Below are 22859 nucleotides of genomic sequence, written 5' to 3'. Positions count from 1 at the left end.
AATTAAAAAAGAATCAAGGATCTAATCCGCACCTGGTCGAGAACCAACGGGGAAGGGGAGGAGGGAGGGGGGGGAAGGAATGCAGATAGGCGAGATGAACGGATGGCAAAAGGGAAGACAGACCGGGGGGGGGGGAAGAGAAGGAAAGAGAGAGATTGGGAGGTTGAAGAGAGGCGGTGGAGGAAAGAATAGGTGTAGAAAGTCGAGGTGGTCGAATTTAGCAAGGGTCAGGGAAGGATAGTAAGGGGGGTGGGGGGGAAGACACTCGATGGTTGAAAAAAATAAAATAAATAAAATAAAAAACAGAAATCAAAAAATGATAAATAATAAGTATCGACTCATCGAGGGACAAAGAGAGTACCCAGATGGGTCAAAATGGACAGAAAAAGGAAAATTAGAATGAGATAATCAATCCCCAAATCAGACAGATGAAATGAGTAAGAATTGAAAAGGGAACAAAAAACCAAAAAACCAAAAAAAACAAACAATCGCAAAAAAAAAAAAAAAAAAGAAAAAGAAAAAGAAAAAGAAAAATTGAGAAAGGGAGGCTCGGGGCTTTGGATTATGACGTGAGCGTTGAACACTGAGGGGCTCCCAAAGCGGTAGGCCTAATCCAGCTCAACTCAGGCCGGAAATATCGAAAGCCCACCCACCGGTGATGGTGATCCCGAAACGAGCAAATTGTGATAGTTGTGATAGAGGTAGGAATGAAGTTTCAATGGAGCGCAGAAAAGACACATATACAAGGGTTAGAGGATGGTCACGTACTATGCACAATGGGAAAAGAGACCAGCAAGGGTTCTTGTCGGGCACGGGCAAGAGGCGTTACGCGGTCGAGGAAGAGAAGGTGATAGAGGGCGTTAGCGGGCAAAGAAAGGGCGTCTGCTATGCCTGACAGTAGCGTGGATGCAATCATCAGTATGGATCAAACACCACAGAAACGAGGGATGCGAGCATGGCAGGGTCAGAGCTGCCGATTAGACACTAGGATACCACCGAGCGTGGCTATAGCGAGAATCCCGAGAGCCCTCGAGGGCAAACCGGCGGGTGCACGCCCCTTCTTTAATCTGGTAATTTTGGGTGCTTTTTTTTCGGTTCTTCACCTACCTCAGTTCTTTTTTGCAGACTTCGCAGTGTGGCAAGGAGCAGGGTGCAAATTCACATGAATACTGTTGCTAGGAAAGAGAAGACTTTGTGGAGGGAAGAGCCGAGCAATAGCGCCGTGTCAAGTCGATGACTTGATTGTAAATAGCTGCTTAGATGCAGAGAAAAGATAAGATGAGGCTCGATCAGCGGGAGATGAAGAATAGAAAATCACAGGGCTTCAGAAGCCGAGTGAGAAGATAGCGGAGGGGCGCAAGCAGAAATTGGATGCGAATGCACCAATTCGGAATCTAATCGAACGCTCGGATTGAAAGCAGCCAAGCTATGAAGACGGAGTTTGAGAGTGTCTTTGCGCGTTCTTCTCATGGTGCCCTCTTTTCTTTACTATTCGTTCTCTTATTTCCCTTTGTGTGTGTCGCTTTCCTGGGGTCAAAGTCTTGAGTGACCAATAACCTACACTCAACGAGAAAAATCATTATCATCATCATTCATTGTAGTCTAAGACGCAGCCGCAAGCCGAATTGAGGTGCCAAAAATTACATTGGCAGAAATGTGGCAGTACTGCAGTACTCTACGGTACGACCGAGTGGAAGTGGTTCTTTGGGTGGCCGACTCGCCGGTCCGCCCGGGAGGCAAATTAGAGAGAGAGAAAAAAAAAACGGTTGGGTCAAGCACACGAGACGCAGGGTGCCAGTCCCACGGCCGGGCTGACGGAAAGCGGAAAGGCGGGAAGATAGTTTGCGATGGGGAATCCCAGAAGAAGAAAAAATAAAATGCAACAGCCAACAGGCGGTTCCTTGGGACAACTGGGTCCCTGGATTTGGATACGATGCAGGTCTGAAATGTGCGCAATGAGAGGGGGAACATGAGGTTGCTTGGAGTGAGCTATTAATCAATCCTGTGCAAATTAATTGATCCTTCTTCAGCGTACCGGCATGATGGCGGTGGTTTTGGTGTATACTACGGTAAACTACCGTGGAGTGTTTGTCGGCCAGATACTCGAGGAGCGATCGCTATTGGTCCGGCTGGAGAAAATCACCACGCGGGCAATTAAATTGACGTGGATACTAGAATCCTCATGGAACAAATCTCGATTAAGCCCCCATTGTCAAGCGGTCGAGAAGGGGAAAGTAGGGCCGAGTGTTATTATTGAAGGAAACGAGTCGGAACGGTTGGTGATGGAAGAGCTTATTATACCCCCCGGTGCATGTTAATTATATCTAGGCTGACAAACAGCAAAATCATAGTTACCTGCCATTTTACCTTGCCCCAGACAACAGGAGAGACGTGGAAGAAAGTAGGGGAAATATGGACCAGAGCTGGTGAGTGACTGGCTGACTGATTGCCTGGAGTAAGTAGTTAGCGGCCATGGGCAGGAAAACCGCGGACTAGGTAGATAGAAGAACGGTCTGCAGTCGTAGTGGACCCTTTCCGACACGCCGGTGACCCATAGAAATGGACGGGAACTCTCTTAAGACGCAGCTAAAGCACTCATGGTTCCATGGGGATCAGCTGAATCGCTCGGGTTGGGCGTTTGGCAGGCCCGGGGCGAGCGCTACTGTGAAGTCTAGAGCCTGAAGAGGGGCGTAAGTTTGCGGAAAAGTGCAAAAGAGCGCCCAGTGACGAGTGATGACGGAGAGAGGGTACGCCGGGACGGGTAAAGGCGCCGTGACGGAACTCCACCCACTGGGGCGGCTTCGAGTCGGTCCTTCCGTCTCCAGCTTGACACTTAGCCTCTTTGAGCATAGTCTCTTGGTTGTGCCCGTAGTCCGTCTGTTCTGGTGCTCTGTTCCACTTACTGCATGCACCACACCTCCTACGTACTGTACGTATGTACGGTACCTATTCTGGTAACGAGTCTCGTAATCTATCACTGCTTAGTGTTTTTAAATACAAATACACATCTCTATTCAGCCAACTTCCACTGCATAAATCAGTACAAGGGCAGCACTGTCCGCGGTAGATACGATACAGTACAGACATGATCAAAATGTGGTTTGGTATGTGTTGCATTCTTAGGGGAAGTTCGACTATGATCTCTCTTCTTCATCTCCTGCAGCAGCAGTTTCATCTACCAAGAATACCCTCGCAGTTACTTACTCCATAATACCTACTGTGCTTTCTCATGCAACTACCATTTAGTGATCTTGGACCATGTCCGTGTTCTGATTCACATGACTCCTCTGGGATGGTGGACATCGAACTATTCCAATTTTAGCACTTGAGCCGGGCACTGTGCGCTTGGGTCTTGATACAAAGATAGAAATTGGTCTGCAGTTGCCGTACTGTATGTACATGTAGGTACGCGGCCGATATAGGAAGGTAGCGTATGTACAGACCACCTACGAAGACCGTCGTTCACTGAGGGGGGGGGCAGCACATCGATCTCTATCTGGAGCTGGGACTTTGTTGTGTTTTCCACATTGCCCACTGGTGTGTGTGTCATTGAAGCCGTACTTTTTTTGTTTTCGATTCATGGCAGATACGTACTGTACTTATCATCGTACAGATGAGCGAGAAAGATTAACAAGTCCAATTCGCAGCGAACACCGCAGTTTCCTGGTTCCAGACCTGAAATAGCTGCATAGGATAAAGTAGCCGACCTATCTGAGTGTGTTGCATTAGTCGTAGGATTACACACGTACATTTCACTCATAAAGCAAAGCATGGAAGCGAAATTTTAATTCAAGAAAACAAACAAGTACCTAAGACCTGGCCTTTCCCGCCCGAAAAGCATGGAGAATGGAGACCAAGAAGGCTGGCTGCAGAGAATTTAGGTCCGGTCCTCTTTGATTACAGCGGGAGCTTCCTGACACCCGAGTACTGACCGAACACAAACGAAAGGTTGAAAAGAGTTCGGGGAAGGGAAGCGCGCAGCAACAACAACCACTGGGATCCACCCCAGATAAAGCCCGAAATCTCTACACACACCTCGAGAGAAAAGAGGGGCGGGCGGGCCGTGGAATGGCAGAAGCGTGAAGTTTTAGAGTCTCTATGAGTCTGTAGTTGCCATCCGTACCTAAGTATATCGGTGATCTTCGGCGCTGCAGAATACTCATCAACAACTGCGCCTAACTACCGGTAGTAAACTACTCAGGAAATCAACCACCTCTCGCCCTCAACATTCCCAACCATCATTGAACGCAGATGGAGTACGTAGCGCTATCAGCTGACAGAAACTGGAAAATCTTTGCAAAGCACTAACAACCTGAGAGACGAAAGAAACGTAAGTCGTAAGGAGTACGTTACTGTACACTCAACCTTCTCCTCCCCCCTTTCTTCTCTCTGTGCTTTTGAGGTGGTATGATATCGAATAGAGGCTTTCTGCCCCCACTTTTGTTTCTGTATCGAGTAGTGACACCTCCATGTTGTGCCTGAGATTTTTTGATTTGACCTTCTGTGGTGGATTCGCATCCCAACTGGCCACATGGACGATTATCCGCTAAGCTACTCCGTGTTATCCACCGAGAATAGAAATTTTTTCTTCCTCTTCTTCTTCTTCTTCATCATCTTCGTACTAAAAAATGCTTCTAACCACATACTGGATCCCGAGAGAGAGGGGCAGTGCTCCCCGAGCGGTGGTGAGAGCAGCAAAGTGGGTAAGAGTGTACCATGGTTGAGTGATCATCTAGCGTACCGTAGGTTTGGAGACACATCCTCATTTTGTTTCTTGGTCTCTCTGTTTTGTCCCATTGTGGATTGCAAAGCGAAAGAGCTTCTCGAATGGCCGCCATGCCTCATCTGACAAATTGGAATGAAAGGGAAAAATAGGTGTGGCCCTTTCTTGGGAAAGAGAAAGAGAAAGAAGACAAGGAACTAGTCGGTCATCGTCTTGTTTGCCAGGTTATCAAGAGCTCCTTACATGCCCATGATCTGATGACCAGGATGTATGTGTACTGGTCAGCCGAGGAGAAGGGCCAGACTAAGGCATCACACGGAAAAGAACGGTCTCTATGCGCGACGACATCAGTCTATAAGCCCTGCAGGGCAGAGGAAGCCTCTGGGATAATTTATCATGTCTGACGATCAAGCTAGGTGCATGAGCAAACTGCAAAACTTGCAACACCTATGATATTCCTCGTCTTTGTTCTTGTTACCAAAATGCCTGCGCTTTACCCTGAACAGCGTTTGCTTCACAGCGTCTAGCCCGCTCTTTATGTATGTGTATGTGGTCTCACACACTATGGATTACCAAGTTCATACATACATACATACATGTATGCATGCATGCATGTGTACAATAGAAGGGAAGGAGGAGACGGAGTTAGTAACATACTCATACTCGAATACAGGGCTTGTCCTAGCCCTGCGCCGGACAGTAGCAGATGAGATATGTATGCTCCGCAGTAGCGCCCGTTTTCGCATGCAGCAGCAGATGAGTCTGGACGTGGCCGTAGAGGACTGGGAAGAGGGGAATTATCCAATCTGGCCATGAACCAAAGAGATTAACTCCTCGAAAGGAGGGAAGGGGGGAGGGAGAGGCTCAAGGCTGAAGACCCCGGCGAGACGAGGGGTTATCCAACGAGAAAGCAAACGCCTGCGCCACTTTGATATTACCGGTGATCAGAAGGGCAGAAGCGGAAGCGGGAGGATGAAGCGCCTCTCTAGATCCAAGCTAAGATGAATCCTAGCTGCATACTCTGCAAAGCTCCTGAAGAACAAAATACCTTTGCCCAAAAGGAGCAGCCTAGCCGCTGCAATGGTACAAAGTACGGTTGATCGATCAAACCCCTTGAGGCGACATCCGCAATGGGCAGCACACTAGCTGTAGCAGCTCTGAGTCTTACTCAGTAACTCCGGACTTCCAATTAGTCTTGAATGTTCCAAGGGAAGATTCGAGAGAGAGAGCCACCGGACACATTCTGATCAGGTACATTGGGGTAATTCCCCCCTAATGCTGGAATGATCGCATTTATGTTGCCCCTTGCTTTTTTTCGTTCTTTCGGAAGACCGGGAGAGATCTTAGTACTTACGGCGAACCGGCCCAACCCGCCAGCAAGGGCGATCAATATAATGCGCGCCTGGAAAAGAAGGTTCCAGTTTTCGACGACCTATTACCTGTTAAGGCAATTCGACTTTCCCCCAATTTAATCTTGCGCGCTGCATCTCAGTAAGTAGGGGGTATTTGGGGGATGGGGGAGGTTTCCCAGGTGCAGTAGGTATGTACTGGTACTGTACTAAGTCTGACATCGCTATCAGACCTGTTCGACTTATCAAGCTATCCTGTTCGTCCGTCAGGGTTGCACGGGGATGGTCGCGCGGTAGGCCCCGGAAAGGTTGGGTCTTACATTGATGCCTGAGGTTACAACAACCGCGTCATCCCGGGGCAATTCTGATCAGGGGACAAGATACAAATGTACCTTTTCCGCACGCAGATGTACGGACTGTTCATCCTACCTTCGTTCTTTCCAAGTTTCTGACTCCAGGAATGTGCTCCGGCCATCAGGGTTGCAGTCAAATGCTACCAGTAGTGTGATTACATTCTGCGGCTCATTAGTCTATTGGTTGGGACGGGTTGGTACATAGTGGTGATATAGTAATGATCGGACCGTCAAGCGGGCGGTACTTTTGCAAAAGATCGAAGATTATTCGCAGATACCATTTCCATGCAACGGCGAGATATCGGGGGCAAACCGTGGACCTCGTGATGCAGAAAATGCATCATGAACATGGAAGAGATAGGTTGGACCATGAACAGATTCGCTGGGGGAACCTTCCGGGGCAGTGCTTGTTGTGCTTGTTCCATTGTTTTGTGTGGACCAGGTTCTGCAGGATCCTTGGAATGAGGGAAACAGGCAAGACGAAAGGGAGGAAGGGGGTGAGCGGCCATCGATGCAGTGCGTGCATGCAAGATGGCCTAGGAAGCTGGCCACCTTCCACCAGCCATGCAAACAGTACACTCGGCGGAGGAACTAGCAAAAGACGAAAGCCCGACCATCTTTGGGGCCGTAAAAAAGATGCGCACGATAGTGAAGAAGCGCATGAGAAGAAACGACCAGTGTCCCCGCAGATAAAAACTTCATTTTGGGCGGGTGGATACGAACAATGCAAGTCAGTCCAGGAGCCCGGTTAAGCGATAGGCGCGTCAGAAGATGATTGGCGAAGACAAGAGAGGAAACCCTTGAGAGCCGACCCCTCGATTCTGGTTGGGCCCAGCAGGGAAAGGCGCGCTCCGAACCGTAGTCGCATGCCAGGTCATTGGTAACATCATTCACCAGCCCGGTGAAGTTTGTTAAGCTGGCTCCCGTCTGTTACCAGTCCACGGGGTGCAAGTCAACTGGTCATTGGCACGCGCCACCAATCAGCTCGGACGATGCTCGGTTCCGGCAATCCTCTTACAGCCCACTGCAGTCGCACCCAGACTTTGGTAAACCAGAAACCTACCAGCAGATAACTTGGGATAAGCGGGGCTGACCCTCTGTGTCCCATGGATCCAAGTCCGCTTAGAAACTGGAAGGAAGGCATGGAAGGCTCCATCCCTGCCACAGATGATGATTAGAGTGGCAATAGAGGAAGGTATTGTACTCAGTGAGTCAGTACATACCGAAGTTGAGACCCGGGCTTCATGGAAGAAGACAACCCATGCAAGAGGTGGAGCCCACACGGCCGGGGCGAGGAAGCAGAATAGGCGGTGAAATTAGCTACCCGCTCCGAATAAGCTAGCGCTGAGTGCTCAAGCAAAAAAAAAAGCATTAAAACACTTAGTTGTCACTTGGTCTTGGTACTTCGTAAGATGGTACGTATTGAATCGATGCGGCTCCAAACAAATTACATACAGGTTGTTCAATCCATGAGGATTATTCTGATGGGATTCCGGTTTGGGGGCCCGTGGGTACGGAGCACTCAGATCAACAACGTGTGCCGCTGAAAACAGACACGGTGCAGGCCAATGACGGACCTAAGGCCCTCCCACCTGCCGCTCTCGGAGGCATTTAGGGGCGGGGTTTTGTGGCGGTGTCGAACAAGTCGTGATGGATGAGGTAAGAGCTTGGCTCGACCTCACCGTCTTGGTCTTGAGTAGAGGCTTCCGTAGCACCTGAAGCGGCTCGGATCGAATGTGCCTGGCCCCAACTGGAAGGATTACCGTGCGGTCATTGGGAGGCTCGTCTGACACCATCAGCATGGCACTGCAAGTTTGAAACCTGGTTTCTCAAGATATTCTTGAATTTTCTGTAGAAATTGTGCACAAGAATTCTTTTGTTTTCTCTTTTTCTTTTTTGGCACACCAGATTTTGACGGTGGTGATACAGACTCATCTAGGATTTTCGCACTGACCTAGCGCCCTAAGCAAGGGTTGTGGAAAGAGAATGAGGGGGTCTTCCCGTGAGGGGGTTGAGGTGCGGGTGGGGGGAACCCTAACTTTCCCGGTGCTACAGCCCTGGGACCGCACCAGAAGGTCGTTGGTATCATGGCCCGAACGGTAGGTGGCCTTTTAGGAACTAATAACGTGCATTAGCGCCTCTCGGGCAAGGATTTCTCTTCCTCGGCCCCTGCTTTGCCTTGTTCAAGTATCTGTTTCCTACCTAAGACACGAAGACATCATGGACTGAAAGTAGCCTGTGTTTGCACGATTAATGTCGCAATCATTTAAATCCAGTCGGAAATACAAGGTAGGTAGGTCTGTAGTATCCGGGGAACTCAATTTGTGGGCGGAAACCAAAGGTGATCCTCCCCGGTCCTGGGATTATCTGCGGGGAGGTCTGGGCAACGTTGCCTTTTACGGACTACGGTCCCTGTTTAGGTAGACCCGGTATGCCCCCAAGAGGCGGAGGTCGATGTCAACGACGATAGGAGGCCAAAAACTCGCCGTGGTTTTCGAGCTCATGGGAAATGGGATGGAAATCAGTACTGAAGTGCGTAGGAAGTCGTGATTCGGTTGATCCTTGAAGTGGGAAGTCCGCTGCTGGATGTGATTTGCTGCAAGAAAGCTGCCTTAGTCACCCCCTCTCGGTCTGTGCCCTGATCGCTAACTAAGGATGCCTGCTGATGGGAGACTATTACCTCGAGCATCTGCACCCGAATCACATCCCCAACAGGTGTACGAACCCCTTTTTGTTCCGACCCTCCACGGCAGATTCTCTCTTCCATCTGTCGCTGGTAATCCAGATTGGTCAACATGTCATCGACTTTGGTCGAGAAAGCAGCATGACATCAGTAACTGGATCGTGTGACTCGGGTTGGCCGAAGTTTCTCCCTCTCGGACGGGAAACAGAATGAAAATCTTCTTTGGTAGGTCGCATTCGATTAGAAGATAGCCACTGCCTTGTATGACTGCAATCTCAGTCGTAAGCTGATAGTGATTTCCCGGTCAGTGCGACTATTATGTCACACTAGAATTATCCCCGATAACTAACTAATACGAGACAAGTCCGGGCTGCGCGTGTGCGCTTGCACCTTCGACACTAGAGCGTAAAGCAAGCGAGCATGCAGGCCCACGGACAGGTAAGCAAATAATAAGCAATCAAGAAGGATAGATAGTGCGTAGATAAATTGATAATGACTGTATCTTCACCGCTGGCCGAAGAGGGAGCATCAGCAGTACTATCCCGTCGGAATTGCACGGTCGCAAACAAGGACTAGGATTGGTGCTGTGAACGGGATGCAGACGTGCTTGTGTCAGGGCGTTGGGCAACGACTCATCCTATCATGATCCTATAATTCTGCTAGTCATCTCCTGGTCATGTCCACGACGGCCCGCCCCGACTCCCGCCGATCTTATGCACGACGTGTATACCTCGTCCTCCGGCGATACTTCAGACTGCTGGGTAGCAATCAAGCAGGGAGGGAGAGGAAAGGAATATTGGTTTCGTTTGCTCCATCATTTTATTTGTGCTGGAGTCGGATGAGGAAGTTGCAAGTAGCACCGGCGGCCGTGGCAGTTTCCGAGTGATGTTCAACGAGTTTGTCTCCAAGTAAGCACCGTTGGGTTCTCTGCGTAAGCTGTCGGCTCCAATCTCTCATAAGCTCTGCTCGTTGAGTGAAACTGTCGAATTCCACTGCTGGTGGATGTCCGATGATTTCCCCGATAAGTACCTCCTTTAGATTGATGAAAAACTCCAATGCAACCTACGTACGCGAATGTACTGTAGGTTGCGCGATTGCCAGAGCAACGTCAGGTTGGTAGGCCCAGTGTTCATCAAACGGGGCGTCTAGGAACTGCAGGCAAGCTTGCATCTTTCACACCCTCTATTTCGTGCGCTTGACCATCAAACAGAGAGAGCGGGGAAGGACCAGCCTTGCTTTTTCCTCGGAGTTTTCTTCTCTAGCCATGATGGAGCTGAGAATAAGGCTTCTTTCGGAACTAAAGGATTATTCGTTGTATTGTTGTGAAAAGGAAGAGTTCCAGTTCCTGTTTTGGCTGGGTGCTTTAGGGCGGTACGGTAAGGGACCGAACCGAAACAGCGGTCAGAAACTTGGGGAGTGTACTGTAATACACATGACGGTACGACTACGAGTAGTACAGTACATAACTTACTGCAGTGATGATTAGTCTAGTTAGTCTGCGGTCGGTCCCCCGCCCCTCCTCCTTTTTTCCTTCTCTCTTAGCGTCTCTTGCCACGTTTTTCACGATCCCAATCGGCGCGGTGCATTGCCGTCCGCGTCTTTCCGTTGCCGCCAGAACCCACACCTCCAGTCAGCTGCGTGGTGCTCTCCAGCCCCTTCCGCCCGGTCGCTGGTCTCCGAATTCTCCAGAGGTCTCAGCTTCTTCCTTTTTCTTTTTGTGGTCCGTTTTGTCCTCCTTGGCTCCACTGCGGCCAACCGTCGAGTTTGTTCGTGTTGTCTGGGCGCTCGCCCTTCCAGAGAGATCCCAGACCTCCCAGTATGTACCATGGTTCCATGGTACAAAGCGGTCCCGATGAAACTAGACGCTGCGAGGCAAGGGGACCGCAACTCACCAGCACCAACCGCTTACCCATACTCCTCTCTCGCACACACACACTCTCTCTCTCTCACCCTCTTTCTCTCCTTGGTGATCATTGAATCAATCGAAGTCTTCCTGAGAGCAGCCCAATCTGAGGCGTGGTCCAGCCCTTTCAATCCCCTTGGACATACCGCCGTCGAAATTCCCCTTTCTCAAGCGTGGGAAGCACCGCATCTGGCCTGGGATACGACACCATTCTTTTCGCTTCTTTTGTCCAAGCAAGGACCGTTCTGGTGCGCGAAAGCCGCACTTGTCACTGGCCCATGACTAAGTTTCTGCCTTATTTAACTACCGTCGCCCTGCTAGGTGGGATCATCGATCAGCCCGCATACGGTTTCGGTCACGTGAGCACTGGCCGGCCGATGGGAGCGCTGCCTGTCTCTACTCTATCGGCCCAAAGGGACAGGGCGAGTGGGAGGGGCCGCTTACTCGCTCCGGGAATTAATATCTTGGTGATGTGTTCGAGGCGGATTGACAGGGCAATCTGGCCTGTGGCTTGGTGGCTTGGCTTGGGACGGTGAACCAGCAGCAAGAGCCGAACAAAAGTGGCATGTACGAGGTCCTGTACCTGGAAATCGGCGGCCTTACCGTCGCTCTTGTCTGTGCTGAGCTTGAAGCACAGTACATCACAATCGTATGTGTGATTTGACGACCGGATCCCATCGATCCACACATACATACTCAACCCGTGACGTGGCCAAACGAGGGGAGCGACCAATCTGTGGCTCTGCCAAAACTGCCCTGATCATGCAACAACAGCAGGGAGCCATCCCAACTCCAATTCCTTAGGGGAGGTTTCCTTGGAGTGGAACGGGGCTCATGCCGTCGCAAACCGTTCTGAATCGCCCATTTTTTACTTTCTCGGGTATCATTAAGGGGAAAGGGGGGTGCTTTGACTTGGGTAGCCCCGAACCCACGCACCTAATCCGGTGCATGGGAAGCGCCGTGCCCGTGATCTCCTACTACCTTATCCGGCACTGGAAGTGTGACACGCTTGTACGAGGAGTTGTCGTTGTACATCGAATCGTTCCCCAGCGTAGCGTTCGTCGCGTGATGGTGTAACAGGCCATACTTTTGAGCCCGGCGGCGATGGTTGAATATAGGTGTCTGGTTTGTCATAAAAGGATAGACTGGCACTATCTAGTATCCAAGATGTAGGGGGTATAAGTTTTCATACCAGGCATGTGAAGAGACGTTTCTCAGCATGACGAGCCTTATGCCAGGACAGGTGATCTGACAGTATGCCCTTAACAACTGTCAATATGAATTCAGCAACCAAAAAACAATCCCACCCGTTTTTTTTTTTTTCTTTCCCACCTTGCGTCGTGTAACCGTGCCTGGTCACCATCTATCATCTGCCATCATAGTCATCCGAGATCCGATCCGAGTCACACAAAACCACCAGAGGTGTTACCGTACTATATGTATATAGAATCAATAATACCAAGAAAGGAACCCTCCCAAAAACGAAACAAGACAAACCCCACCCCCCACCTCCCATAGCCCACCGGTAAGAATCCATCTTACCCAGTTAGTATATATAAAGTGAAAGAGGAACCCATGCCCAAAGAACCGGGGACGTCATCGATCGCGAAGCAGGATCTACGATAGACCCGACCCGTTGTTGTATCCATCCGTACCTGGATCTCCAAACGCCGTGCCAAAAAAGAATACCTCAGGTTGGTACTCCGTACAGGGAGGGCATACAATACCTAATCCCAGCCCTGAGCCTGCCCTGAGCAAGCCGTAAACTTACCTAGTAACTGACCTAATGTAGGTACTGTACAGTATGGTCTAGGTTTTGCTCTACCCCCGAAGAAACCCCGTGATTCACTAGCTATTGGATAAGCCTGTCATGTCGGGTCCCCGGCCGATGTGATATATCATATTTTTGTCCTTTACGGTGCCAGAAAAGTCCCCACCCTGCGGTATGACATGATACCGGCTAACTATATGATGGGTGATATGACACGCCTATTTTGGGATAGAAACGGGTTGGGACAGACAGGACAGGATGGGAAGCCGGTACGAGAGTCGATGGCATGAGGCATGGCGGGACATACCCAGATACATGAGAATGGATACATGCGTCAATACTATGTATGCATACAGAACACTGGAGAAGAGGGGAAAGGGATCAAACAGCGGGGAAACTACCTATCTTGTGCCTGCCCCCTTTGTGCTTAGAGGCTGGGCTGTTGTAGTATACACAAGTGGGGAGGTAGGTCCTGTACTCATAGGTTGGTTTCTTGGGTCATGCTACTGGTCAAGCAGAAGCAAGGGGAATCAAGGGAAGTGAGTAAACCTCGAAGCCTGCCCAGTACTCAGACTTTCTTCTGGCCAGGCAAGATCAAGTTCGCTACGAGAAGGACCAAGCATAATGACTAGCTACTAAGAGCTAGTAGAGAACTGGCCTACAAAACATCCACCTAAGTAAGGATGGCAGTTTGAGGTACTCCGTAGCTATGTACGCGATATATCTCTAGACCCGTGCGATCGCCATATCTGACTTGCCATTCATGTATACATGCGTCGCAGATAGACAAAAACGCGAATATACACACCGAAAGAGAGAGGGTCAAAGTATGCATTTCGAGGCCTTTGATGACATGTACTGTACATCCAATTGTCCTCGTCGTAGAGGCAGTTTGAGTCTAGACAGGATATGAGGGGGCAAATCCAATCTTCTTTTAAGGTTTCTACATTGTGGAGACTTGGCAAGAGTAAAAAAAAAAGACAATCCAATTGCATCCTGCCCCACAAACCAATTGTCTTTCTCTGTCTTTCTTGGACTCCTTTCAAACAAGACATGACTGAACTATAAGTTGTGTATGTACAGTATCGAAACCTGAGAATTGAACAAACGAGAAGGAAAAGTTCCCCCACAGACGTTGATCACACGCAGTATCGTAAAGGAAACAGAGAAAAGGAACCCGATTATCCCCACATGAGCGAGAGGGAGAGAGGGGGAAAGGACAAAGTTAAATCCTCACAGGACGAATGAAATGGGATGGATCTTGCCTTCACGATATGAGGGGCACCCGAAGAGATCGACCACGGAGATCGAAAAAGGGCAGTTCGACGGGGAGTGGAGGGGAGGAGGCTGGATAACAGGCAGCACGTAATTGGCAACACCTAATTATGAGTTAACGGACTCTTCCGCCCCCTCAGCACTGTCTTAGATTGTTGTCTGCGTCTTCTCTGCCCAGGTGCATACTCATCACCCTGACTTGATCCCCACTAGGACTATCACACGAATTGAAGAAATCGATACGGTACGGATACACAAGGTTCATGGCTTGCAGGGCCGGTGGATAACATTGCCCCTCTTTCAGTTGTGTCTGCAGCACAGGGGTGGCTTCGACTCAGTTCTGCGAGTTTCCCTTGTGGCCCATCTTCCCCTCATCATGGAGCAACTGGGGGAGAGGGGATTTGGGGAAGGAGTACGGAGTGCAGAGAGCGATAGCCCGGGAGGAGACGACGGTGCAGGGAGCGGCCAAGGAGGAGAAGATAACCATCCACCCCTCGTTCTTTCCTTCTCCCCACTCAGGTCTTACTGCGTACGAAGTAGAAGGAAACTCGGAGATGCGCGTCAGTGGTGATTTGGGCACTGATGCAGTGTGCGCCGAGTGCGGACATATGCTGATCACTTGAGAGAAGAGAAGATGACAACAAGTGTAGTCATTCAACCTATGCCATAGACAAATTCGCACTCCTGCAGATGTGGATATTTCGCTGCTGCTGAGTCTGCTGGTCGATGGTGGACATCATGGAGCCAACGGCACGACCGACGGCCCGGTTGAGGCGCGCGGACAGCAGCAAAAGCAGGCAATAGATGCACGTCAATGCTATCCTGATGGCCGGACCCCCAAGAACCTGTCAGCCTGCCGAGGACTAGACACGAGAGCCACCATCATTGGGGGAGACAAACTGGCGGTAAGAGAATCGCAAGAGAGAGAGGTATGGAGGGGAGAGCCCTTAGCGCAAGATGACAGAGGATTTGTATCGAATTTACAGACGTGTCGACCAAAGAGAAGGTAGAGCCATGACATGCTAACGCTCGACAAGTCCAATCTCAGGCAAAAATGCCCGTTGTGGCAAACATACAGGACGTGATCGATGCCCACTAGGCGGATTACAGTATGCAGGGCGCCCCGACACTTTCAAAAACACGTGAAAATCTCGACCGACTAGCCCTCAAACACCGGAAGAAAGTACGCGCGAGACGAGGAGATACATATAGCGAGGAATCATTATACTAGAGAACATGAAACCACAGACCTGATCTGAAAGATAAGAGTTCGAGTCGTGCTTGGTGTTGTTTAGAGCTTCAGTCTTCCGAAGCCTCTGAATCGGTATCGACATCCTCCTCCATCGAATCAGGCATGACGACGCTGTTGAGATACGTAACCTGCCAGATGAAGTTACCTTATGGTCAGCTACAGGAGAACAATAACGATGGTTTTGTCTCGACGCCCTTGCCACCTCGCAAGGTCTCTTTTGTTAGGTGGTGGGTAATGGTAAGTATTTTGCGCCCGAAGCCACACCGCTGGAGGCTAAGAAGGGAAAGGCAAAGAGGGGACAAGGGGCAAGGAGGAAACACCGTCCGTGTATTGTTGATACGGGTGCTAGGATTCAATGGACGCAGATGCGGGCAAGCGGAGAGAAAGGGATTCGAGTGGCTTACGAAGGGCTCCATGATTTCAACCAGTGCTGCAATCCTGTCCTGGGCATTCGGACTTAGCAACTCCTCATCCGAGAGCGGCCTGCCGATGGTGAAACTGCGCAGACGGAGCAACTGGATATTCTCATTATCGGCATCGTAGCCCTAGACAGAAGGAGAGTTGTTTATCAGTATCGTAATTGGATAAGAACGGGGACCCGCCGGGACGGCGGCATATGCTGAACCATGGAAACAAATGAGCCGGTGCAAAAATCTCTTCGAGGCCAAAGTACTCCAGTGGGACGCCCAAGCAGGCATTTCCGCGCCAGAACCAAGAACGGCACTTGGGAGCTATGTCCCCCGATCAGCGCCTGAGGCAGAGAGACACGCCTGGTCCGGGTCGCTCGTCCGCGGCTGCGCTTACACACCCGTCACAACGGACCAGTCAGTCTCACAGCCATCAAGCACAAGCTGTCAGTGCCTTCGTTCATCGTCAAACAAATGTTTGCATGATTGTATCGGCTGGAAGACGATGTGTGATGATTTCTCGAGCGACTGGCGCGGCAGAAAATCGCTTTTGTGACCCAGAGATGGATGACGCACGACATCACAACATGACTCTTTCACCTGAACCATCAACAAGAGACCATATTCCGTCTTGACGCGACGTCAACAGGTTCTCGATATCGTGCTTCTTATCGCTTCGATAGGGAGCTCTGTTTCCAGTGATGGAACTGATGGCATTGTCGCCCAACACCAATCCCAGGTTCGATCATAACAAGCAGACATAACAATAGGGGCATTGGCCTGTGTTGGAATGGCAGAGAGAGATCCATCTGGGACACAAAGGCCAATAGACATGGGAGCAAAAGGCAAGTGCTCTGAGGTTGCAGCAAAAAGAGTCTCTTGCAAGGGAATAACGCTTACCTTGGGCTTGGTCTTGAGAGCGCTCTCCTTGTTGTGGCTAACAAAGGCTTCTACAGCTGTCTCATTATCATCCGGGATGCCCTTGAATATTTCTTGACGCATTTTTGGCGCTCTCAGAATTTTCTTGAGGCGATGAGAACGGCGATCGATATCCTGTCGAAGACGAGCCAGTCCATCGGCCTCTGGCGCCCAAAGGCCCGAACCTAGAACCCATACCTCTTGTTAGCTCGGCTATCCTGACAAAGTATAATGACCTATGACCTCGCGTGTGCCATCGCTTGCGAAAGACCTATTGAACCTGCCAGACTCGACCGCATCCGGGCGCATAACACGAGCTTCAGCCACAACGTGAGATAAGGAAAGGTCGGGACGGGGAGTGTGCAAGGAACAATGGATGTCTTGAAGAAGGCGAAAGTTTCCCAGTTGCGGTGAGGACAGGCTCGATGGAGACACGTTGAATCTGGCTGGCATGCGACCGTGTCAAAGTGGGTACTTCAACTTGCATAACTCACCGACGAAACTTGCCCCTGGTTGGCAGTGGACGTAGTATGCAGCGTAAGGGCCCTTCTTGCCGGTGCGGGACCTGACAAGAGTTAGCTTATGCTGATGTTCGCCGGGTGTTGGCTAGGCACATACCAAGCTGCTGAAAAGTGCGTCTGTTTAACATTCACAATTAGCTCAACGATGCATCGAATCCTCCAGCCGGGAGGCAGTAAAGATAGTAGACACATGAGCCTACCTTGTACGGAAGAGGGTTTTTGCTGAACCTGATGTCTCTGTGTATGCGAAAGACCTGCGTTAAGACAAATCCACGTTAACTTCTTCGAGTTCTTCCTGCTTTATCTGACATTGAGGGCTCTTCACTTACAAGATCCTTGACAGGCAATTCGGGGATTGTGCCGTCCTGATCTATGATATGCTCTGTGAGAGTCTCGACAAAGGTTTCCCAGTCCTTTTTGGCAGCGCGGTAGTCCGCGTCATGTGCTGTGACCGGGTCATCCGTTAGCTTGGCTCTCGGATACAGACGTTTGAAGCTCGGTCAGAAGTACCTTTCAGCCATTGCCTGTCATTGTTCTTCGCCAAATCTTGGAGAAAGAGAATAGTGTTGGCATGCAGAACATTATCTTTGTAAGCTACAGCGCCAGGGTCTCTGGCCTTGGGCTTCTTGATGAACACTTCTTTTCCTGGTCCAAGGCCGGTTCTTACCCCTTCCCTCCATAGCTCTTTGCCGGCCAATGACACAGTCGTGTCTTCTTCCGCACTATTTGACCCATGTATTCTCGAGCCAGCGGTGCTAGATTGCTTTCCGCGGCTCTGGCGGCGTTTAGGCGCAGAGCTATACTCCTCTTCTTCAGACTCAAGCTCCTCATCGCTCGGGGCTGATGGCGATGCTTCTTCAGCGAAGTCTGAGCCGGAGTCGGAAGATGTGGGGACGCTTGTGTCGGTGTCCTCGTAGTCGAGGATTTTCGGCGCAGCTGCCTCTTTGGAGTCAAGCTCCGGATCTTCAGACGGCTCCTCTTGGAAATATTTGCTCTTTTTTGTGGTGGATTTAACCAGCTTCTGAGCAGGATCGGTATCGTACTTTTGTCTCTTGGGCTCCGTTCTGGATGCTTCGGAGAGTCTGGCGGACACGCGCCTTTTTGGCGCGGCTTCTGGAGCTGCGGCTGCCGCGGGAACGGGCCGAGACGATCGACGAGGCATGGCTAAGGACCAGAGTTCTGGAAGTTGATTGTCGCAAGAAGACGGTGATGATGCTTATGGTGCGGTTCGTCGTCTCTGGAAACTATAAGTTACTACGTGGGTGTGAAGGGGAGTTGCAACTGAGATGGCAAATTCCGCGGAGGAGGAAAATCCGATGATGACGCTAGAAAGAATTGACAGCCCGATGGATCGTCTTCTTTAGGATGGACTGGGGCTTATGGGGGGGAGGGGGGCGTGAAGGGGGGTAGGGATACGCCGGTACGGAGCGTCGGAGGCCCTCCGTCGTTAGCGACAAATTGACTTTCCAGCGGTTCGAGCGGACAACAAGGGACCAGGAATAATGAGACCAGGAGGCTGGTAACTTCTGGGGCCAATTTTCGCGTGGGAAAAGGCGGCGAGTTCGTTTCATTTGCTTCCCGCTCCGCTAAACTATCCTTAGCGTTGCCGCCGCCGCTCGGCGACGTCAGTCCGTCTTTTTTTTCTTTCCCTTTTCCTCGTTCGAGAAGGATTGACAGGCGCAATAGTGTGACATTCAGAGTTATCTCACAATCGCACAGGTTTTTTGTCACCGATTTTCGGCCGTGGGGTTTGCAGTAGATAGGTAATCTATTGATCGTTTCTTGTCAGCGGACTGCGGATATCTCTTGTTTAGTCGAATCAGGAGGAGGAAGGAAAAGAGAAGAAGGATCACCAGAGTTGCCCCGCCTTAGATAGTCGGTTTCTGACGGTTCTGGGGTAATCAAGAAGAATTGTTGAGACCAATACCATAGTGAACAAGGGAGGAAAGCAAGCGCAGACAGAGGCTTATCATGACTGGTCCCGAATCCCGCCCAATCCCCGAAGCTTTTGAGCGTCGAAAGCGCAAGATCCTTGCCGAATTATCCATTCCTGACGCAGAGTATACTGATCTCTCACCCAAGGGGTCGGTGGATGAAGGCATCCGTGAGCTGATCGATGATATCAATACCTTGCCCGGACTAGTAACCACTAGCAGCTGTGCAGGGCGGTTCAGTGTTTTCCTAGAGGGGAGAAAGAAACAGCATCAGCAACAATCGTCAGAAGTGCAGCAGAGACAATTCGTACCTTCAGGGGGCAAAGGAGCCGGGAAATGGCTGTATGTCTCCCATGACGCGTTGAAGGAGTATGGAGAAAAGCAAGGTGAAGACGAAGATGAGGAAGAGGAGAACAACAAGAGACCGCTGCACCGCTTGTTCGGGATGATTCCTGGAGATGGGAAACCGCCCAAGCTGGACGGATCCGGTCAAGCCCCGCGTCTCGTACGCTTCTCCTATGAGCCGATGGTAAATGCCCTTCAGTGCTATTTCGTTCCTTCCTTTTTGTTGCTATCCACCTCCCCTCCCCTGGCGACTTTGTATACATCTTTCATTCGAATTACTTTTCTCCTCAATCATCTACAGCATGCGGTCAATGATCACAGTCAAGGTCTTCTAACCTTACCTAGATTCTCCATATAATGGCAGCGACCCTCCACCACGCCAACCCCGTCCTCTCCGCCGCCTCCAGCTCCGGGTTCCGCGAAAGCGGACTCCAGAGTCTTCGCTGTCTAGATGCGGACGACGCGGACGGTCCCAGTCCCATCGTTGCTGTCCGCTCTGCCGGCATGGCTCTGGAGTCAGTCATCGGGTACTGCGAAGAGAAGCAGGATGACGACGACGACAACGACGACGACGACGAGTCCGAGCCCGTCATTCGCAGTTTGGTCACGGAGGAGTACCTGGAAATGTTGATCGCCATCTCGAACGAACGGTTCGTCGTCAATTCGGAACGCAAGGAACGCTTCCGGTCAAGTCTGGTGGAAATGTGTTCCGCGGATCATGCTCCAGGCGCGAAGGCGAAGGGGAAAGCGAGACCCGTGGGCTGGGAGGATCCTGCTGCACGCAGGGAGAGGATGAGGGCGGAAGGACTACGGAAGAAGCAGCAACAGCAGCAACTCGAACAGACGAGCCGAACAGAGGAAGGAGATGGTGGTGCGATTGGCAATTTCGATTTATTCATTGGAGACTAACTTTGGCGATATTCGAGATTGACAGCATAATAGAAGCAAGAACATGAAAAATCATGAGATATTAAGGCTTTGCCAGGCTCAAGAGAATAAAAAAACAAGAAGAAAACAAGAAGAACGATACATTCATAGCTTAAAGGCAGTGTACCCGTGTAGCATGTGCTCTTCAACCGATAGCACTTCATGAAATGACGTTCTGAAATTCGTGCAGGGGAAATTCAACCAGTAATCAAGTCGCAAATACAAGCAAAGTAGAGAGATGCTGGAAAATAACAACTGGAAAAGAAATAGGGGGAATCTCGTAAGTAAAAAGACAAATATGTCGACCTAGATTATGGATGGACCAATAGGCACCACGCACCATATGCAAATCTAGATCCAACCTGTGCAGTAGAGCAAAGTCAATTGTTGGGCACGCAAGAAAGTCAAAAGCATTGCAGTTGAAGGATTATGAGCGCTGTACTTCTTGAACTTCGGTGTTGAATCGCTCGGATATCAATCGTCGAAGACCGGGACATTGACTGGAGAAGATCTGGTGAAGCGGTGTCCTGGAAAACCATTACGGCCTCTGCCATCTGAATGAAGAAGTAGCCTGGAATTCCAAGGGTTGTCCTCAATGCCGCTGTAAGAGTAAGCGCGCATGTGCCATGAGTCACTTGCCCGACGTGGAGGAGGCGAGAACACATCGTACTGGGACAGACTGTCTGTGTCTGGTGACATGACGCTGCTCCGAGTGCTGTGACTCCCGAAAGATAGCTTTCTGCCATGGGGGTTTCTGGATCCGCTAGATAGAAGATCAAACAAGATGTTGGTCTCATGACTGACCGCGTCCTGCCAGAGCGTGCGCTTAGCAACTTCCTCGGGCCATTCGAACCAGATCGGGCCAAAGGGCGAGATGAGGCTGACATTATCCGAGGGGAAGTTGTTTGGAAGTTCTGGGTGAGACATGGCGTGGATCGAGCCCTTGGAGATTAAGTCGACAATAAACTGAATACAGAGTTAGAATGTAGGCTGCCACACTATGCCGTGACATTGAAGGGAGTAAGAGGTCTAGAAGAGCAGGCTCCCGATACACATACCTTGTAAGTGTGCTCGTCGATGTTAGGCATAGTAGCCAATGTGTCAAAGGGAAACCATCTACTGATGTCCGATAGTTTATTCAATTCAGCGAAGTTCTCTGCGTTGACACACAAGGTATATCTCTGGCGCTCGTTGAAGCCTGGACATTCGAGTCCGGAACGAAGAAGGTCATTCAAGAGATGCTGGTCCAGACCCACTGTATTCGCTCTACTCATGCGAGTAAGAAGAGCCATAACCTGGCGATTAACCAAGTCAAAGAGCAAGTTACGATCATGGACCGTGTAAAGGTCAACGGCATACCAGGGGAACTGAAATTTTGTTAGCAAATCTACTTTGCATGAATCTGCCCAGTCTCACTTACCTTGTAGAGGGTACTGATGGTGGACTCATAGGTACGCTGAGGGCATTTAGTACTGAAAGGAGACTAGCGATGGTCAGGCTTCGCAATCAATGAAGATGGTTCCGGGGATTGCTTACTCTGTGAGGCATCTCCGCATGACGAATAGCACCGATAATCTCCTCACTGGTGAAGAAGCCGGCAAAGCCTGTGGAATAGGGATCATTGTTACGGAGAACAGTGGGCATACCTGCCTGCCAGTGGACACACTTTGCACGAGGAAAGAGATCGCGCAGCAGGGCATCCTGAGAACTAATTTCGACGTCAACGTGTCTGTTCCCCAAGCGAGGCGGACGGCCTGTTTCCTGGATACGATCAATTCTCTTCACGGTCTCTTTAGCATCTCCTGGTGTCGCAAATTCCACATAACAATCCATTGTCTTTGCAGTTGAACGCTCCATTATGATGTGGACGGCTTGACCCGAGCTCAAGCGAGACTGGCGTCCCACGAATTGTAGTATCTCTTGCTTGGTGATAGAGTAGGGAATCTGTTCCGGCTTTAGATGTGTGCTTCTGAAGGCATGAATGGCCACTTACATTGGAGATCTTCATAACGCCCGCGTCTGGTGGCTGTTGCAGGAGGGTAAGACTGCCGATTGGCATCTCGTCAGGCAAGCCACCTTTCGCAACGGCCTTGAGAATATTCTGAGCCTCGTGTAGATGGTTCCCGACGACCACAGAGGAGTTCCGACGATGGGTCAGAGGTGAACCAGCCACTCCATATTGGCAACGTGAGTGACCCAGGGGAACCGGGGTGGGTGAGTTTGAAGAATATGGTGTCAGAGACAAACTCCCCATCTTCGCAGTCAGCAAATCTCCACAGGCAGCCCGAGAGTCGAGTGCCAACTCCCCAGTGAGGCCACTTGAAAGTCGCCTGTGGCTTGCAGTAGGGGAGAAGAGCTCTCTGGGCGACGCCATATGGTCATTGTAATGAGGTTTTGGAGTAGCAGGGGGGTTGGTATGACCAGACTGCGCCATCTTGACAAGTAGTCGGAGGTGAGATGTGTAAAGATAAAGAAGAAGAAGACAAGTTATGGTGAGA

General features: G+C 50.4%; 4 protein-coding genes across 4 annotated transcripts; 2 read left to right on the top strand and 2 right to left on the bottom strand.

The window, feature by feature from the left end:
- Window positions 1-10510: 10510 nt before the first annotated feature.
- On the top strand, window positions 10511-11165 carry BO66DRAFT_167027 (uncharacterized protein). The gene has a single exon (XM_025642269.1). It carries the CDS (start codon window positions 10587-10589, stop codon window positions 10962-10964), a length of 378 nt encoding a protein of 125 aa, XP_025500617.1. The 5' UTR covers window positions 10511-10586; the 3' UTR covers window positions 10965-11165.
- Window positions 11166-15356: 4191 nt separating this feature from the next.
- On the bottom strand, window positions 15357-18317 carry BO66DRAFT_414031 (DUF2461 domain-containing protein; the record flags this gene model as incomplete). The annotated part of the gene is made up of 8 exons (XM_025649450.1): window positions 15357-15437; window positions 15714-15854; window positions 16617-16819; window positions 17129-17199; window positions 17253-17272; window positions 17356-17409; window positions 17485-17600; window positions 17666-18317. 8 exons carry the CDS (start codon window positions 18315-18317, stop codon window positions 15357-15359), a joined length of 1338 nt encoding a protein of 445 aa, XP_025500616.1.
- A 457-nt stretch (window positions 18318-18774) lies between these two features.
- BO66DRAFT_473917 (tRNA wybutosine-synthesizing 3 family protein) lies at window positions 18775-20395 on the top strand. Its single transcript, XM_025653097.1, has 2 exons — window positions 18775-19618; window positions 19780-20395. Exons 1-2 carry the CDS (start codon window positions 19127-19129, stop codon window positions 20341-20343), a joined length of 1056 nt encoding a protein of 351 aa, XP_025500615.1. The 5' UTR covers window positions 18775-19126; the 3' UTR covers window positions 20344-20395.
- Window positions 20348-22615, bottom strand: BO66DRAFT_380577 (uncharacterized protein; the record flags this gene model as incomplete). Its single annotated transcript, XM_025645909.1, has 5 exons — window positions 20348-21327; window positions 21414-21728; window positions 21782-21844; window positions 21898-22305; window positions 22355-22615. The coding sequence occupies 5 exons, from the start codon at window positions 22613-22615 to the stop codon at window positions 20836-20838; spliced, it is 1539 nt and encodes a 512-aa protein (XP_025500614.1). The 3' UTR covers window positions 20348-20835.
- Window positions 22616-22859: the final 244 nt, after the last annotated feature.

This window comes from Aspergillus aculeatinus, assembly GCF_003184765.1.
Source record: "Aspergillus aculeatinus CBS 121060 unplaced genomic scaffold BO66scaffold_47, whole genome shotgun sequence".
NCBI classification, from domain to species: Eukaryota; Fungi; Ascomycota; class Eurotiomycetes; order Eurotiales; family Aspergillaceae; genus Aspergillus; species Aspergillus aculeatinus.
This window is presented reverse-complemented; position numbering and strand designations above follow the sequence as displayed.

Coding starts and splice junctions, on each gene's coding strand:
- BO66DRAFT_167027 (XM_025642269.1), top strand. CDS start 10,587: ATGATTAGTCTAGTTAGTCTGCGGTCGGTCCCCCGCCCCTCCTCCTTT.
- BO66DRAFT_473917 (XM_025653097.1), top strand. CDS start 19,127: ATGACTGGTCCCGAATCCCGCCCAATCCCCGAAGCTTTTGAGCGTCGA. Junction 19,619..19,779: donor GCTTCTCCTATGAGCCGATG/GTAAATGCCCTT, acceptor AACCTTACCTAG/ATTCTCCATATAATGGCAGC.